The sequence below is a fragment of the Malaclemys terrapin genome, chromosome 4 (assembly GCF_027887155.1).
Source record: "Malaclemys terrapin pileata isolate rMalTer1 chromosome 4, rMalTer1.hap1, whole genome shotgun sequence".
NCBI classification, from domain to species: domain Eukaryota; kingdom Metazoa; phylum Chordata; order Testudines; family Emydidae; genus Malaclemys; species Malaclemys terrapin.
The window spans coordinates 140,956,336-140,975,224 of record NC_071508.1 but is presented as its reverse complement, the minus strand read 5'-3'; the positions used below and the strand labels follow the sequence as shown (position 1 = coordinate 140,975,224).

General features: G+C 43.4%; 1 protein-coding gene across 2 annotated transcripts in view; it reads right to left on the bottom strand.

Annotated features, from left to right (window-relative positions):
• Positions 1–18,889, bottom strand: part of RTN1 (reticulon 1) — a 189,566-nt gene that overhangs the window by 80,688 nt on the left and 89,989 nt on the right. The window contains exons 2-3 of one of the 2 annotated variants that reach the window (XM_054027829.1): positions 5,096–5,863; positions 721–1,503 (exon numbers count right to left, since the gene is read on the bottom strand). The exons of the other annotated variant lie outside the window; for it this stretch is intronic. Coding sequence (XP_053883804.1) covers positions 721–1,503; positions 5,096–5,863 — 1,551 coding nt within the window. The remainder of the gene's footprint in view (positions 1–720; positions 1,504–5,095; positions 5,864–18,889) is intronic. 2 annotated transcript variants of the gene reach the window in all.

Here is an 18,889-nt window from a genome sequence, read left to right as displayed (position 1 = left end):
TCCTGGTGTCAGCAGTGTGCATCCTCACCAGGAACACTTGTATCAATTGTACTGGCAGTGCAGGGCATTGTGGGATGGCTCCTGAAAGCCAGTCGACATAAGCAACGCAGTGTGTGTACACCGACACTGCGTCGACCTAATTACATTGACCTTGACTCTTCGCCGCTCGTGGAGGTGGAGTTATTAAGTCGGCGTGAGGGGGCAGTTATATCAGCGGGACTGAAATTTAAGTGTGGACACTTCCATAGCTGAGGTAAGCTGCCTTGTGTCAACTGAACTCTGTAGTGTAGACCAGACCCCAGTCTTTCTACTAACCGTATAGACAGATTTATAACAGCAGAAGGGACCATTGTGATCATCCACTCAAACCTCCTGCATAGCACAGGCCACAGGACTCCACCCACGGATTCTGACATCAACCCAGCAACTTGCGGCTGACCTAGCACAGTTCTTTTACAACTACATCCCACCTGGATTTAAAGCGATGAAGAATCAACCCCACCCTTTGGTGAGCAGTTCCAGTGGTTAATTACCCTGCATTGTTAAAGATAGGTGCCTTGTTTCCAGTTTGAATTGGTCCAGCTTCAAACTCCAGCTGTCGATCTTGTTATTGCTTTGCCTTCTAGATTAAAAAACCCTCCTACATTAATCATACACATCCCCCATTCGCTGCATTCAAGAAAAACATGTTACGTAGCCAACATAAATTTCTGCATTTACCTTTTTGCTTATTTAAAAATGGCAGTGAGGGGGAAGCCAAGGAACTTCTTTTCCCAGAGTCCTTGGACGACAGTTTACTTTGGTTAACAACTGTTGCTTCAAGTGGCTTCTTCTGAATTATTTTTTCTTTTAGTTCTTCAGTACCGATGGCAGAGGCTGGTGGCTCAACACTTACTTTGGGTGCTACAAAAGAGCATTTCAGATAGGAAGCAGACTCAGCTAGATTTTCCCTGTTCATCCTACTCTCTGTTGTCTTACTTACTTCAAAGTCGGAAGCATCAGTTCTCGAACCACTCTCTTCCTGGATTATGTCCATGATTATTGGTTTCATGAGAGGAGAATCTTGCTCCCTCTTGGGACTTTCTTCAGAAGCTGAAGAGGCATCGCATGACTCGATAATCAGTTCGCTGTCGAGTTCAGCTTCACGCTCTTCCCTCAGGATGCTGTACTGTATTGAAGGAGAAGCAGGCGAAGGGGGAGGCCCTCCGATATGACTGAAGGTCATGTAGCTGGAGTGTAGCACCTCTTCAGCAGCTAGCGGGTCTTCTGAGACCAGCTCTATCTCAGAGTCACCAGACTCAGCACTGCTGGCTTCGTTATCTAAGGGGGATGAAACAGCTGGACGCCCTGGCTTGCTTTTCTGATCTTGTTTTTCTGTATAATGACCTGGTGAACGCCGGACTTCAGCGGTTTCAAAGGAAAAGCCCTTTGCTTCTTTAATGGCACCGATAAGCTCATCCTCTGACAGGCTGCATTTACCTTGAGATTCTGAGCCAGATGGTTCTGTTATCCCATGCAGAGAAAGAGAGAGAGAAAACACAATGTTGTTAACAAAGATAACTTCTGATTGCTTTAAATCACTGTCTGTTGCCTAATCAAACACAGATTCAGCTAGCAGGACTGGTTACACGAGCAGGCAACATTACCTTTAATAATAAACAATTATACCTAGCTCTGAGATCTATGGATGGAAAGCAGGACATAAATGTAAGACGCTGATGCTACTGAGTGGTGGTGAGGGTGGGAAGAGCTAGTGCTGCTAGGTAGTGTGACTTCTGTGGAGAGGTGCTTCTCCCTCCCCATTCCTCTCTCTTCCTGGCCCACCCAGCACTCAGCTGTTCCAACAGGCTGTCCAGCTTCACACACCCTGGAAGAGCTGCTTCTCCTGCCATCTTCTCTGTGGACAGTGGCAGAGCCTGATGAACCACTCAGGGACTGGGTGATGGGCAAGAGGAGGGGAGCAGTGCGGAGATGGCAGGAGAGAAACAGCCACGGAGGGGAGAGAAGCAGGAGAGTTCTTCCTTTGCTCCCCTGCCCACACTTTGCTGATTTGGTCAGTGTGCACATGATCCAGTGGGAGCTCCCCGATAACCCACTTCTGGGTCCCCATCACTCAGTTGGGCGGCGATGCACTTAAATGCCACTGAAAGGTCAAAGCAGAGAACAGAGCTGAGCAGCAGATGAACTGCTTCTGCTTCCAGCCTCACCTGCAAATGAATCAGGGCTTCCTCTCTTCTGCCTGACCTAGAGAGGAAAGATTCCCTCAGGAGTACTGGCAGCATGGGCCAGGCCATCTGACCCCTGGGGAGTGGGGCGGGGGGGAGAAGAGGGGCTAGGAAACAAGCCATGATATTTCTATTTGACTCGTCTCTGTCATCCATCCCTACTGAGCCTCAGAGCCTATATAACAACTCTGAGCTCCTGCCCCTTCCCACTCCCAGCATGCACCACAACACCCTGCCTGCCCTGAGGCTTTGATGACCCCTGACTGTGGGTGTGGATGCATCCCAGATACCACTGATTGCCAGTGCATTAAAAAAACATACAATCAGAATACAGCAGTCCTGAGTACATCTTACAATGGGTTCATTGTGGTTTCGAAGGGGAAATGTGGGGAATATGCTACAAGACTGCCCAGGGGCAAGGGTGGTTTGGAGAAGTCATTTCTGCTTGGAAACATGGCACTGGTCTAGGCCTCAGGAGACAGGAGCCCTGAGTTATAATTCGAGCTCCGCCACTGACAGGCTGAGTGACTATGGGCAAGTCACTTACCTCAGACCAGTTAGTTTAACTCCTGTGCCAGGGAAGATAATGGAGCAAGTAATTAAGGAAATCATCTGCAAACACTTGGAAGGTAGTAACGTGATAGGGAATAGCCATCACGGATTTGTAAAGAACAAATCATGTCAAACCAATCTGATAGCTTTCTTTGGTAGGATAACAAGTCTTGTGGCTAGGGAGAAGCGGTGGATGTGGTATACCTAGACTTTAGTAAGGCATTTGATACGGTCTTGCATGATATTCTTATCGATAAAGTAGGCAAATACAACTTAGATGGGGCTACTATAAGGTGGTTGCATAACTGGCTGGATAACCGTACTCAGAGAGTAGTTATTAATGGTTCCCAATCCTGCTGGAAAGGTATAACAAGTGGGGTTCCGCAGGGGTCTGTTTTGGGACTGGCTCTGTTCAATATCTTCATCAACAACTTAGATAATGGCATAGAAAGTACGCTTCTTAAGTTTGCAGATGATACCAAACTGGGAGGGATTGCAACTGCTTTGGAGGACAGCGTCATAATTCAAAATGATCTGGACGAATTGGAGAAATGGTCTGAGGTAAACAGGATGAAGTTTAACAAAGACAAATGCAAAGTGCTCCACTTAGGAAGGAAAAATCAGTTTCACACATACAGAATGGGAAGAGACTGTCTAGGAAGGAGTACGGCAGAATGGGATCTAAGGGTTATAGTGGACCACAAGCTAAATATGAGTCAACAGTTTGATGCTGTTGCAAAAAAAGCAAACATGATTTTGGGATGCATTAACAGGTGTGTTGTGAGCAAGACACGAGAAGTCATTCTTCTGCTCTACTCTGCGCTGGTTAGGCCTCAGCTGGAGTATTGTGTCCAGTTTTGGACACCGCATTTCAAGAAAGATGTGGAGAAATTGGAGAGGGTCCAGAGAAGAGCAACAAGAATGATTAAAGGTCTGGAGAACATGACCTATGAAGGAAGGATGAAAGAATTGGGTTTGTTTAGTTTGGAAAAGAGAAGACTGAGAGGGGACATGATAGCAGTTTTCAGGTATCTAAAAGGGTGTCATAAGGAGGAGGGAGAAAACTTGTTCACCTTAGCCTCTAAGGATAGAACAAGAAGCAATGGGCTTAAACTGCAGCAAGGGAGGTTGAGGTTGGACATTAGGAAAAAGTTCCTAACTGTCAGGGTGGTTAAACACTGGAATAAATTGCCTAGGGAGGTTGTGGAATCTCCATCTCTGGAGATATTTAAGAGTAGTTTAGATAAATGTCTGTCAGGGACGGTCTAGACAGTATTTGGTCCTGCCATGAGGGCAGTGGACTGGACTCGATGACCTCTCGAGGTCCCTTCCAGTCCTAGAATCTATGAATCTATGAATCTCAGTCTCTCTTTTCCCTCTTACTATTATGTAGACAGGCAAAGAGTAAGCTCTTCAGCCCAGGGAATGTCTATGTCTACACGCAGTGCCTAGCACAAGGAGGACCTGAGCTCAGCTGCTACTGTAATACAAACCAACAATAATTAATTCCCAATGATAAGGATTCCAACCTCTCCCAGCTGCCTTCATGCCAGGGCCCTGGCTTAAATCACATTAGGGGTCTCAGAGATTGTTAGCACCATCCTGGGTTTCTGCTTTATTGTATGCTGGGAGTTTAGCAAACAAACACTAGCACAAAATTAAGGCACATTTCCTTCCAAGTGCAGGCTGTGTACACAGAGGTGTTTATCCCATGGAGCGCTCTCACTCCCTCTCCCCTCCTGAACTGCAAAGGCAATTCACAACATGGTTTCAAATGTAGCTCTGCTTTGAAAAGGAACTGTGACAATGGCCTTCTGGGCTTCTGTGGCTAGGGCTAGATTGTGGCCATAGTCTGTCCTGAAGGGGCTCCAGGGGGAGCTGGTCTGTAGCAAAAGCCCAGTGCCTCTCAGAGGAGTGTTACTGATCTACAAAGCCTCCCTAGCTGGGGGCAGCATTAAGAGTTTTGTTGGGGGTGTGTACTCCAGCTCACTCTGTCCATTTGGTTTCGGCTCTGCAGTGCGAACAGAAGCAAAGAGCAGTAAAACCTTGACATCCTCTAAGTTGCTGAGCACCTGACATAGTTCAGCTGACTTCAATGGGAGCACCTTTGGAAATCAGGCTATTAGTTTAGGTAATGATAAGTCTCTGAACACACACAGAACACTCACCTGCAAAGTAAAGCGGTGCTATTTTTACAAAGTGGATGAAATCCTGGCCCGGCTGAAGTCAATGGGAGATTTGCCATTATCTTCAATGTGGTCAGGATCTCACCCAATCACTTTCTAGCATAGTAAGATACTGGGTGTCGGAGATCTTACCTGTGCCAGAAGATGGTGGTGTGAGAGAACCTGGGCTGTCATCTTCTGGCTCTGACACAGTCACTGTTGGAACCACTTCATGGCTTGGTTTCAGTCCTGTTTCTTGCTTATTTGGAGGTGACTCTTTGTTTGCAGGTTCCCCTACACTTTCTATCTCAGTGAGTGTAATCTTGACCGGTGCTGTAATCAATGAGGCACTGTGTTGATCACCAAATATTTCCTCTGCACAGGATGGAACAGTTGAGTCTTCAAAAAAGTTGTGTCCTTTGGCCACTTTTGTCTCCTCAAAAGCGGGTTTCTTAGATCCAGAAATATGCTCTAACTTGGCTGCTGTTTCAGGGCACTTATCGATAAAGCTTGTATTCTTGTCTTCTAAGCTTGTGTTGCATCTTTCTTGGTATTTTACCTCTTCTGATCTACTTATGTCCATGTATTTATAAGCTTCTACTTTCATGGGGTCTGCTAAGGTTTTATTGACATCAGTGGATTCTGCAGGAGTCATCTCTATTCCTGAATCTGAGCTAAACAAACCACGGGACTCAAATCCCATCACATCTTGAATGGAGTGCCCTATTGTGTTAAATCCTTCTGTGCTGTCTGAACAAGTAACATGGCTGTTTTCTTTTTGCAGTATTCCCGAGAAGTAGGTGGAATCTGGTGGAGACGTGTAACGGTCATCTGCTATCAGAGATGTGTAAAAGGACTGGTCTCCTCCTTTAGATGTTTTAGTGGAACTGTAATCGAAGAGGTGAAAGGCCTCTGCATCACCTAAAGAAAACACACAAAAAGAACATAGTGAAATGTCAAAGTGACTTCTTTTAATTGCTCTTTCTGCAAAGCTTCCCCTTCTCCAGAGATTTTGAGGAAAATAATCTTCAATCCGATTAATTTATAGAAAAAATAAAGATAAACGAGCGCGTGGTCTCACACGCCTGTGTGAACGGAAACTCCGAGCACTATGGGTGAAAGGCCCAGTTTGAATGTAATTGCAAAATAGTCAAATAGACACACAGACAGTCGTCAGTGACAACTTGGAACCTTCAGCAGATACAGCACAAGCCCTGTCACTTGAGCTAAATGAGTAACATATGTAGATGTGACAGTTACTTCATGTGCAGAGACAATGTGGTTCAGTGAAATAAGTCAAAAGACTTGGGTTCTATTCCTGGCTGTGCTACTGACCTGCTTTGCATCCTGAGGTAAGTCATTTCGCCTCTGTCTCCTCGCCCATCATCTGTCTTGTCTACTTAGACTAAAAAGGCCATGCTTTCAAAGGTATTGACTTCCTGACTGACTTGGGTGCTTTTGAAAAGCACATCAGATGCCTATATGTACCTTTGGGCACCTAAATAGCTTTGCAAATCTGGCCCTAAGCTCACTGGGACAGAGCCTGGGGCAACACAGCACAATGGGGCAACTGATCTTTATTTAATAAATACTACTAATAATAATTTATAGTTGCTGGGGCCAGCCACTAGAAGAAGCAATGATCACATGTGCTAAATTGGAGTGTCAAATGAGCTGAGCCTGGAAATCAGCAACTCCTGCATTCTAGTTCCATCTCTGAGGCCAATTCTCTCTGTGGCCCTAGGTAAGTTGCTTAGACCCTTAACTTTCACAAGTGACCTCTAATTATAGGCCTCTCAATTCCTGGGTGCCCAGCTTTTAAATGTGGGGCTTTATTTCCAGAGGTGCTGAGCACCCATGACTACAACTGAAGCCAATGGAAGCTGTGGTTCCTGAGCATCTGACAAATATGGTCCTAACGGCCAGATTTTCAAAAGAGAATGTTGGGTGCTTTCACTCAGAATTTGAGGTCACTTTGGAAACTTTTCTGCCTCTATTTCCCCTTCTGTAAAAGAGAATGTTGGGTGCTCAAAATTAATAATGCTTAACCTATCTCAAGGGAGTGTGGTGTACATCACTTAGTTAACTTCTGTACAAGCTACAAAGTATGAGTGTTGATCATTGTTAACATCAACCTAAAGAGTTGGATGGATTAATTATTATTTAAGGATTTTTCACTCATTGTTAAGGGGAATGCAGTAGCATAGCATAAGTATAGTATAGTATGGAGTTTACTCATCTCTCATTTGGGGAATATGGCATTTATCCCCCTCTAATTTAAGGAATAAAGCAATTAATCACTCCTACTCTCCTGTGCTAAACCAATCCTGGCTGTATGACCATCACAACTGATGGGTGTGTTATCTACCAGCTCATTATACTCAGCCAAAAATGCATTTTAATGGCTCATGCAGTTTTCATCCCGATGTCATTCTAGCCTAAACCCATTTCAAAATAAGGGCACTGCTTGGCCTGGAACACTAGAAAGGTTAGTTTACCCACTTCTTGTTTTACCACCACACCCCTGGGGAGATCTTTGCAATGCAATGATGGAACGATATACCCATGCCTTCCCTAAAACATAATGCTGTCAAAATATAACCACTGCCATCACTGAGTGTTAGAAGAAAGCCGTTAAAACAGCAACAAAGTGCAGTAAATAACCACTCAATGGCTTTGTGTTGAGGAGAAATATAAATATTCATGAATATGCCTTCCTGTTTCATTTTATTTTCCAGGCACAGTTTGTGAACATATTTCCTGGAAAAAAATTGTGTACATTAAAGTCCCTAGCGCCCAATCATAGATTCATAGATTTTCCTAGAGTTTAAGGCCAAAAGGGACCATTAAATCACCAAGTCTGACCTCCTGTATATCACAGACTATAGATTTTTACTCAGTTAGGCGTGAATGGAGCCCAATATCTTGTATCTATCACCTAACTTCCAGAAAGGCATCCAGTCTTGATCAGAAGACATTAAGCCTGCAATCCTTCTGCATATGTCCCACTGAGATCAGTGTGAGTCCTGCACCTGGAATGAATGCACTGCCAGGTTTTATTTAGCATGCAGAAATACTGTGAGAGGTGTGATGGTTCTTGAGGTAACCAGGACTGTGAGCTACCTAGTTATCCCCTCCCTCCAATAAGAGGGAGTCTTGCTTGTGCTTAACTGGGTTTCAGTTTCCTACCATCACCAGTTAGTCACTCACACACTCTTCTCTGGGCTATGCCAGTCCTCACTTTGTCTTGCAAGGTAACAATTATAGAATACCAGGGTTGGAAGGGACCTCAGGAGTTTCATCTAGTCCAACCAGCTGCTCAAAGCAGGACCAATCCCCAGACAGATTTTTGCCCCCTCAAGGATTGAACTCACAACCCTGGGTTTAGCAGGTCAGTGCTCAAACCATGGAGCTATCCCTCCCCCTAATTAGGTGCACACCAATCCCCCAGTTCCTTGAAGCATTCCCCTGTAGTGTTCAGCCCCTTATCCACTGAACACTCACAGAAATACCAGGTTGGCTGTCCCTGGAGAAACAGTATACGCAACAGTTTCAACTCAGGAGTGGCACCAGGCTTAATATCACAGCACTGAGATATAATTATAGTGAAAACAACCAGTTTATTATTAAAGATTCATGATTCAAATGACAGTAAGAATGTTGGAAACAAAGAGTTACATATAAAATCATATCATGCTTTCTAGAGACTAAATTTGACAGGTTAACCTTCTGTATAAAGAAGTTTTATCTCACCCTTCTGCAGCATTTAAACCGGAGTTGGTTGAGATCCCATTTTTATGCATGTAAACACACTGCCTGTTTACTTCCTAGATGCAGGATAAAGGTGTGTTTTCTTTGCCTTCTGTTTATATCGCCAAAGTTCCTTGTCTGAACTCAGAGTCAAGATAACCATCTGTGGCTCATTTTTCATGTGCTGCTTGCCTGTTTTCATATCTCTCCAAATTCACCTGTAAATGGCTAGCCATTGTGTTAGCTTACAGTGGTTAATTTACATTTCTTGCCTGACAGAAAACCTATTGGTCAACCCTGCCTATTGGTGAGCACACATACCTAACTCCTTACCTAGCATCTGTACATCCATTTCACAGTGATATTAATGAGCAGTGTGGCCCTTCATTTAGGACCTCACATGATATTTTTTGATGAATCAAAAAGTACACATCAGAATCAAGACATTCCTGTAACCACCTTGCCAATGGGCAGTGAGAGGTTATTGGGTCATAATAGGCATTGAGTGGGACTTTCAATCATGCAATAAAAACCACCACACAGACAAGTTTCACAAACCAATGGGGAACATGCTAGCCAGATTCTGATCTCAGGGGCGATGGTGGCTTGTGAAACGAACATGTGGCTAGGAGTGAAGGACATCTGGATTCTATTCCGGACTCTCCTATTGACTTGCTATGTGACTCCAGACAAGTCACTGCCTCTCTCCGCTATAGATTCCTTCTTAGCTACATAGGGCTAATAATGTTTCCCTGACTTTGTGAAATACCATATAAAGGCAGATAATTTATTTTTATTACACTGGTGCAAATCCAGAATAACTTCATTGTCTTAAGTGGAATGACTCCAGATTCATACCGGATTAGAATTAGCCTAAACCCTGCTACCATCAAGCAGACTCGAAGGTCCTTGGGTCCAAGTGAGCTCCATGTTGCACTGGACCCAAAGGGGGAAGAAAACCCAGCTTTATGTCATCTACATCCTCATCCTGAGGCAAGCCAGGGACTGATTTGTCCCCCAGTTTCAGAGCTGCTCTAATTTGCACCCAGCAGCCAATGACTAAGGATCTTATCTGGGGATGGCTCACCGGATTACTGCAGTGTTCCAGCCAGACCCCTTTAGCTTTGCCCCTTCTACACCTCCCATGCTGAGGGCTCCATACTCCAGGAGGACCATTAGCTCACTGGCTAAGCCAGTTTTATGACCCCTTTTGTGCTGAAGGGCAGGGTTGAGGTGCTGTCCCCAATGCACCTGTGTTCAGGTGCCCATCCTGTTCTCCAGGAGATAACACCCACCAAAGACAGCCTCCTTGGAGCTGATTGGGGGTAAAAAAATTCCTGCAAAAAAATCACTTTTTCATTGAAAAAACAAAACATTTTTTTTAGCAGAAAAATCACTGAAAATGGAACATTTTCAATTTTTGGCCAAAAATAGTCTGTTTTCTGCTGAAAAAATGGAGCTTGCCAGGAAAGCAGATGCTTGTCATAGAAATGTTCATTCAGTCAAAACCCCAGTTTTCCATAGTCCTCATTTTCAGTTTGTCTTTTCTGGGCTCCTCTATGCCCTCTCCCCCATGAGTGGTGCACTCCTCGGGCTGGTGCTGAAAGAACGCACAGGTACACCTGCCAGAGCTAGTCACTCAATCATTTCCTTCCCCTCCCTCACGCTTTTCTGACCAAATCACTCTCAATATGGTTGGAGCCTAAAGCAGTGTTGGGCCTAGAAACTCTGAACACTTTGCCTGCTATTTAACAACAGCTGTATCTATCTTAGGTACTTATATGACCCCTAGTATCCAAATGCCTCATAATTTTTAATATATTTGTCCTCATGATAGCCCTGTGAATTAGGGAAATGCTATTATCCCTATTTTACGTATGGAAACCTAATACACAGAAAGGGTAAGTGACTTGCCCAAGGATGTCTGTTAAAGAGCAGGGAATTCAATCTGCATCTCCCAAGTCCTAGGACAGTGACCTAACCAGGGCCGGCTCCAGCATTTCTGCCGCCCCAAGCAAAAAAAAAAAAAAAAAAAGCCGCGATCACAATCGGCGGCGGCAATTGGGAAAAAAAAAAAGCCGCGATCGGTGGCGGCAGTTCAGCGGCAGGTCCTTCACTCCCAGAGGGAGTGAGGGACATGCCACCCTTGAATTGCCGCAGGTGCCGCCCCTCTCCCTTGGCCGCCCCAAGCACCTGCTTGTTAAGCTGGTGCCTGGAGCCGGCCCTGGCCCTAACCACTGGACCATCTGATTTGCCACTAGGCCACATACTGCCTGTTATGTTCACAGCATACACAGAGAAGGTAGAATAAAAAACATTTATATTCTCCCTGAAAGGTTACAACATAACCCCACTTTAGTTCTTAGAATCCAGAAATCTAACACACAGCAGCCAGTCATCAGTCACATGAGGATTCAAACACTTTCTCTTTTTGCAAACACAAAATTGTTTCTGTGAATGTTCATGGAATGCTGGGGGTGTGGATCCAGGCAAAGCAAATTCAAAACTAATGTTCACAAATGCTTGTTTGCAGTATTCAATCAGCTCAACCCACAGGATATATATGTCAGATGACCATGCCTTAAAAGTTCTTAGCATTTCTGGTCAATAGCTTAGTACAAGGGTAATCGAAATTGTTGGCTTAATAGGGACTTAGCAGCAAGTCACTGATACTTAGTGGTTATAGCACAGCAAAACAGATGATTGCTAATATTTTTGTTAGAGGCTGGTATCTGTTTAGCTTTTCAGTAGAAAAGTTAAAAATAAAACATGTATATGCTAATAAAACATGCTAATAAACATTATTTACAATTAAAAAAAGTAATAGTGTAGTTGATGGTATCAAACATAACTGTTGCTTTTTAATAAGATCCCTGTTGATCCTTGATCATTTTCCAATGCCAGATCAGAAACCAGACTTCTAACTGATGTTACGAGGGTGAAACAAGAGTTGTTTCTAGGTGTCAGTATTGCATTAGCATAGCGCACTGAGAAATCCCAACTCCCTGGACTGCTGCGGGGTTCATAAGATTGTGTAATGATGAAATCAACTAATTACAAGGGTTCAGTGCAGATCCACATTTATATAGGAGATGATTTTAGAAACTTTAACTCCAATTGTAAAAGTGCCTCAAGAAAATATTAATACATAATTACTAGTCTGGCCATTAAAGATTGGGAAATCTATAACTGCTGGCTAGAAGTTGCATCTAGGCTCTAGCTAGGTGCAGATAGCTACCCTTTTATTGAAGAGTGGTGTATTCAGAGCCGAGTGATTAAGCAGACTCCCTCTAACTTTAAATGTATTCAGATTCAGTTCAATATCCGTGGGAAAGGGAGGGATGAAAAGCCCTGGTAATTGACATTGAATTTAATCTTGTTTCAAATGTTCCCCCCAAACTTTGCCTGCCAGTTCAGGTAAAGCAAAACTATTCACTGACAGAAAGGAGCAGTCATGAGGTCCTGTAATACAAGCCTTGGAGAAATAATATATCCGAGTGTTGATCCAGCACATGTTTGTGGAGATGGCTAATGGAGATTAAAATGTGTCTGTCTACTGTAATGGTTTACTCCCCAAACTGTAGGGAAATCAGCTGATTTTTAAATCTCTCCAGAAAACTCCAGTTTGCTGGAGAGGCACTTTTTCTTGCAAACAGGGAACTTTTATCTTTATCAGAAAGAAAGTTGTTCATTATCTAAAGGCTCATTGTTGGTATTCTCCCTATGAGAAATTCACCAGGTAAGTCCCACTTAACCTTTGTTTTGAGAACTGACTTAAATGAGACTTAAGTGGTACACAGGCCTTGACTTTCTGCACAGGGTGAATTTTGTTCCTGAGGCAAAATACTGGTCCCATTGAAGTTAATAAAAGCCCCATTAATTTCACTACTGTTATGTAGCTAAGAGACTATGTGACTGATTAAATGGCCATGGAACTCAATGGGAGTGCTACATTTATGCTAAACTAACATTTATTAAATGTGTTTTCAGGGATTGAAAAGAATAAGAGATTTTGAAAATGGATATTTTGTGTCATCAGAGCTAAATTATCAACTGACCAAAATGATCTCCATTAAAGGCTAAATTCTGAAGCTATTAAACAATTGATGCTGAAAATAATTTAGAAATCATTGGTTCCATATAGAGTAACGTTCTGAATTTTAAAAAGGCAATTGATGTCCAATCTGGATCAATGAAAGATTAAGTGCTCCATGGTAATGGAACAGAACTAAAAGCTAGATGAGGATAATAGCTGAGAAAAATATCTAATTCAAATAAGTGATTATTATAGTTCCTGCAGAGTAGGGTATGTTAAATCTCACTCAGTGAATAGTTTAGAATCTTTTGCATGTGCCAAGAAAACTATTAGGCGCATGTATAAAAGAACAGGATCCATGTTAACAGGTCTTTATCAAGTTGTCAGAAAGGTAGATTATTTAAATATAGACAGGCACTCAGATACCACTGTGATGGCCTCCAATATATGATCGCTGAATTAATTCATATGAATGTGAAAGTCTAGTTCTAATCTGAAAAATAATTGTAAAAATAGCAACACCAGGTTCAGTGTTGATTGTACCTCATTGATCTTTTTTTCAGATCAAATCTACTAAATTTTCAGAGGGGGAGGCATTGGCCTTGAGGCCCTCTTCACCATTACACCATATTTACAGATACTATCTGTTCAATGCAGGCCAGCCTTTTGCAGTGCAACAACAACTTTATTGAACTTACATCCTTTACAACAATGCTAGATATGCCTATCTGCCAGCAGATGGTGCTCTTTGTACTAACTTAGATAATTTTTTCACATCTTAGCTCATAGAGAGCCGAGAAGCGATCTACTACAGTATATGCAAACTCAGCGTTTACATTTCTCTACAGAACTCTCATGAGCCTGCCTGTATGAAACATTTAACTTAGCCATGTACAGTATGGTCAAATATGGACAGAATCAACTGCAACTGGCTGGCAATCACTTTTTGATACGTTTATGTGATGGACATTATCAGATCTCCCAACAGTCCTGGGTTTTGTGAGACTATCTCCCTTTGACCTCCAAGCCCTCCCTGTCCCTGCTGACGGGTAGTTTGCCCTGGGCCCATTTGAGAGGGCCCCCAAAATTGAGGGACATTGTGACCTGGCGCCTGGAGTCACAGCACCACTCAGGTTTAGCTCATCTGCCCTTCTGTAGATGGAGGCAATGGGGAGGACAGGCCAAATTTAAGTGGCATTGCAACCCTGGGCACTAGGTTGATTGCCAATCAAATTTGGCTTGTCCGCCCCTCCATCTCCATCTACAGAGAAGAGGACAGGGCAACCCTGAGTGGTGTTGTGTCCTGCTTTAGTCACTTGAAATGGTGGGAGGTATGCATTATAAAAAATGAATGTATTGTAGCAGAGCCAAATTGCATTCACATCCTGGGCAGGGGCAGATGGGAGGATGCTTTGTGCTGACTCAACCCAGCTGGCTAGACTTTGCTTTAGTTCCCTGAGACAGGAGAGAGACCATGCATCTGATGAGAAGGACTGAAGCTGTGAGATAGTTATCCTTCTCAAGGAGTTCCCCCCAACCCCCACAGGATCCCAGAAGGAAAGGTGCAGTGTGGTGAGACAGTAGGGTGACCAGATGTCCTGATTTTATAAGGACAGTCCTGATTTTGGGGTCTTTTTCTTATATAGGCTCCTATTACCTCCCACCCCGTGTCCTGATTTTTCACATTTGCTGTCTGGTTATCCTAAGAGACAGGGAGGCTATGGGTCACAGCCCAAGTGATGAAGGGGCTCCAGGGCAAAAGGATGGAGGAGGAAACAGCAGACCTGATTCTCTCTTCTCACTTACATTGGTTTTACATCTGGGTAACTCCACTGCCTTCAGTTGACGTCTCCTGATTTACACCCACACGATAGGGGGAGCAAGCCCTGAACTCTTACAATCTTGCATTAGACAACTGTGGTATCATTTGCATGTCATCTTTCCCATCTGAAGGTCCAAAGAAGACAGCCCAGAGCCCTGGCTGGGTGTTTTTTCCTCCCCTTGAGATGTCTACTGACTCCATTTCAAGCAGACTCTTGAGCAATTCAGAAAACCAACCTGGGTAAGTCATGGCACTGGCTAAACTTCTAAGCGCAAGAGCATTTTCTCTGGGAGGGCTGTGTAGAGAACAGGGACACTCAGGAACACAACGAGGGGCTAAATCCTAAGCAGTGCTGAGCTCCCAACTCCCATTCTCTTCAATACGAGTTGTGAGAGCTCAGGATATTTCCCTGATTAAGTAGTGTACCACAGCCACCATTCCTATGCTAGATTGTTAAAAGGAGAGGCGAGTAGGTCTCAGTTTGGGGCCCAATCATTGGAGGTGTTGAGCACCTTGAACTCCCACTAACATAAACAGGTGTCAAGGGTGCTTAGCTCCTGCCAGGGGGTACTGAGGGGGTCCCAGGATCAGAGCAAAGTTACCAGCCAGGCTTGCAAAGTGAGTGTATAATAAATGATTCAGCATTTTTCCCCGCATGGAGAGAGACCGCATGCACAGCCTGCAGGCTTTCCACTTCAGCAAACAGGCTGAAATAAAACTTGTCCTAGCAGTAAAGTGCTGGTATAAGTGTCTTTGACAGCTCTCACCAGTGGATTAGAAAACATGAAAATAAACAGCACCGAAAAGAGTTCCCCTCCCCCCACCATCAGCAAAAAATCTTCCAGCATTCTAAGCGTGAGTTTTAAAAAGAGGTGATGCCATCCTCTAAATAGGAACCAATGGTGTCCTCGGGGCTAAATCGCCATGGTAATTATCTGACTGAGGACGACACGCATATCACTTTGCCGTTTCAACAGAAAGCCAAGCATCCTCAGAAATGAAAAGACAGGTACAGGCAGTATAAGGTATGTGTTATAACAATAATATTATCAGTAGTAACTTGACTTGTAAGGTATGGTTCAAGGATACTAAAAATCTTCCTAAAAAGCTATCCAATGCACTTCTCTAGGGCTGATTAAGCTCCGGTTAAGAGAGAGAATGTATTCTTATTTCATTTTACTCACACAGTACCACTACAGTGATCAAACTTAGGTCAAAGAATAACATTTTCAGAAGCATCTATGTTACATAGGTGCCTAAGGGCTTGTCTATATGGGGACACTCAGGAAAATTAATCTGAATTGACTAAAGGTGTGATTTAAAATGGATTAGTTCAACTGCATCAAATCCCTATGTGTGGACACTCTCATTGAGAATTAGGGTGCCCCTGATTCAGCTTATTTCAATTCACTGAATTAATGCCACTTCAATTCTGAGTGAGAATGTGCACACGGGGGTTTAATGCAGAAATCCACTTTTAATTTACATCTTCAGTTAATTTGGATTAACTTTCATGCGTGTCCCTGTGTAGACAAACTCTAAGCCCTATTTTCAAAATGATGTAGGCACTTAGGAGCCTTAAGTCTCATGGGCTTTCAAGGCTCCTAAGAGAATGCTCGGTGGCGGAGGTGGAAAGAGAATTTGGATAAGGTTCAAATAAGCATCCAGAGAGATCTGAGCTGAAACTCTGAACTTTTGAAGGCCAGCCATGACTGATGGTACCCTGCACAAAACGAAGTCCATTTCTTGTCAAACACTCAAAGGAACGGGTACCCTTCTGCTCTGGGCTTCGTTTAAACTCCCTGAGGTCTAAGCGGCTTCAGCAACATAAATGCTTTGAAGAGACAGATGATACATCTACACAGCAAAACAAAACAAAAAAACCCACCCAAACCCCATGGCAGTGAGTCCAAGAGCCTGGGAGAACTGACTCAGGCTTGCGGAACTCACACTGTGGGGCTCAAAATAGCATTCAGTGTAGACATTCAGCCTCAGGCTGGAGCCCATGCTCGGAGACTCTCCCCACTCACCAGGTTTCAGAGCTTGGGCTCCAGCCCAATGGAATCACTGAACGCTCATGAGAAAACTTAATTTTCTAACACTGCATAACACCTACAGCGAAGTGTTAGGTACAATACATCACAGACAAGAACTTGGGGCTGGGGCAAATTAGGAGTGACTCCATTGAAGCTAGTGGAGTTACAGCTGTGGGAAGCGGTCATGAGAGAGACATCTCAGAATCCTAGAGCAAACAGAGTCTGAAGATTTGAAATCATCAGCTTCAAATCAGGATCAAATCTAATGCCCAAGGGAAAGCAGCCAAAACTAGGTCAGAAAGGACACGGCTACGTGAGCTTAGGCTCACAATCTAGAACAATTGTCTAAGTATTTTTTCCCTATAGTGTCCAACCATTGCTCCAGCAATGCAGCACCACTAATGAGAGCAACAAGTAAGTGGAGCACTAGAATAGATCCGCCACTTGTGGCTGCTGTTATTTTGTTTATGATAGTGCTACTCACTGGTAAGACTGGTGAGAAATGTTAAAAGAAAACAGGCAGTATAGATCCAGCCTACGTAGGACCAAGGGGAAGATGTATTGGGGCAGAGTGAAGGAGACAAGGCACCACGAGCAATTAGCATCAAGAAACAAACACTAAAAGCAGAAACAGTCTGATGCAGACAACCAGTCACCTGGCCACTCACCAGGCCAGGGATCTAAAACGCTTGCATTGTTTGTTCCTGTGTTAAGTGATTTCTCTCTATTTTTAGAAGCTGGAGGAGGGTGGTCAGAGGACACATCTAACATGTCAACTGAACATTTTTTGACAGTACATTAAAGGAAGAGTTTAATCTCCAAGGCAGTGGCAGAACAGGAGTTAGATTTACAGCTGGTGTAACTGGTGTAGTTCCACTGGCTTCATTTTACATCTACTGAGGATTTGGCTCTATATGTTTTGACATAGATGCTACAAAAACGTCTACTGTACATTTAAAGTTAGATATATGAAAATCAGTTCCTCCTTTACTTAGCAGCCAAGATTGGAATGTTGGGTTCTGTTCCTGCAAGAGATGAAGCTCCAAGCAGGCATAGGAAAACCTTTGTAGCCATTGCACGTTTCTAATGAACATACCAACCCATGTGCTATTTCAGGAACAAAATGATACAGCCGTGAGACACTCCACATCTTTTGTGTTATAAGAGCTTTTCAGAATGAAGAAAAATAAGAGAGTAGAACCACGAATCTCCAAAATTCTGAGGGGACACCAGAAATATGTAGATAATTAATGAGCCAGCCTGGCAAGCTTTGGAATCTGTGCTCCGGGCCAGTGGGCAATGAAGATTTCAAAGCCACCTGGGCTGAGTGACTGCCCCACTTATTGAAAGGTTTCTAGGCTTTCTAAAGACCTTAGATAATCAGGGTTTCATTGTGCTGTTTGCCTTCATTCTGAACTATTGTTTCTTAAAATGGCATGATGTGGGGGCTAGATTGTCCTTTGGCCTAGTGTCTGTGTGATGGTCAATGTGACACCCTGGCACCCCCTTATTCACCACTGTCATATAATTAGGATATGTTTTGCACAAAGCATGCCTTGTGAGGCATCGTTCTAAAAGTCTTGATCTGCTAAACATTAATATCTCATTGGATTGTATGTGCTATCATTCTATGTGAAGTTATGAAGTATGTGGTAGTAAAACACGCTGTGAGGTTGAAAACACCCACAAGCAGCCTTTCAGGTACAATAGTAAAAAGGCCAAACAATGTTAATGGCTTATTGAAGTAATGCACACAAGCACAAGGATTACCCCAGGAAGTGTGTACAATAGAAACTTTTCAGAGCTAGCACTACACAATGGGAAGTGTTTGACCCAGGTTACAGCAAAATTGCTTTTCAGCAAGTGGGAAGAAGATATAAAAGGGGAAAATGACATCATGATGGTACCGCACTCTCACAACAACAACACACGTGGAAACACCTGAGGAACAAAGACTGAACTGGGGAAAGTGATGGTCCCAGGCTAAAGGGATTTCTAGCCTGTTTATGAAAACCTGGGAAACCCAAGCTGCAAAGCAAAGGCAGCTTGTGTCTTAAGAATCTGCCAGCCTGTTTATCTCTCAGGATGAGAATTTGCTAATTCATATCCTACCTATCTAGTATGTTAAGAACAGTTTGTGGTTTTGTTTATTTACTAGGTAATCTGCATTGATCTGTTTCCTATCATTTATAATCACTTAAATCTATATTTTGTAATTAATAAACATATGTTATGTTTTAATCCAAACCAGTGTGTATTTGTCTAAGGTGTCTGGGGAAAATCTAAGCTTGGTTACCACAAGT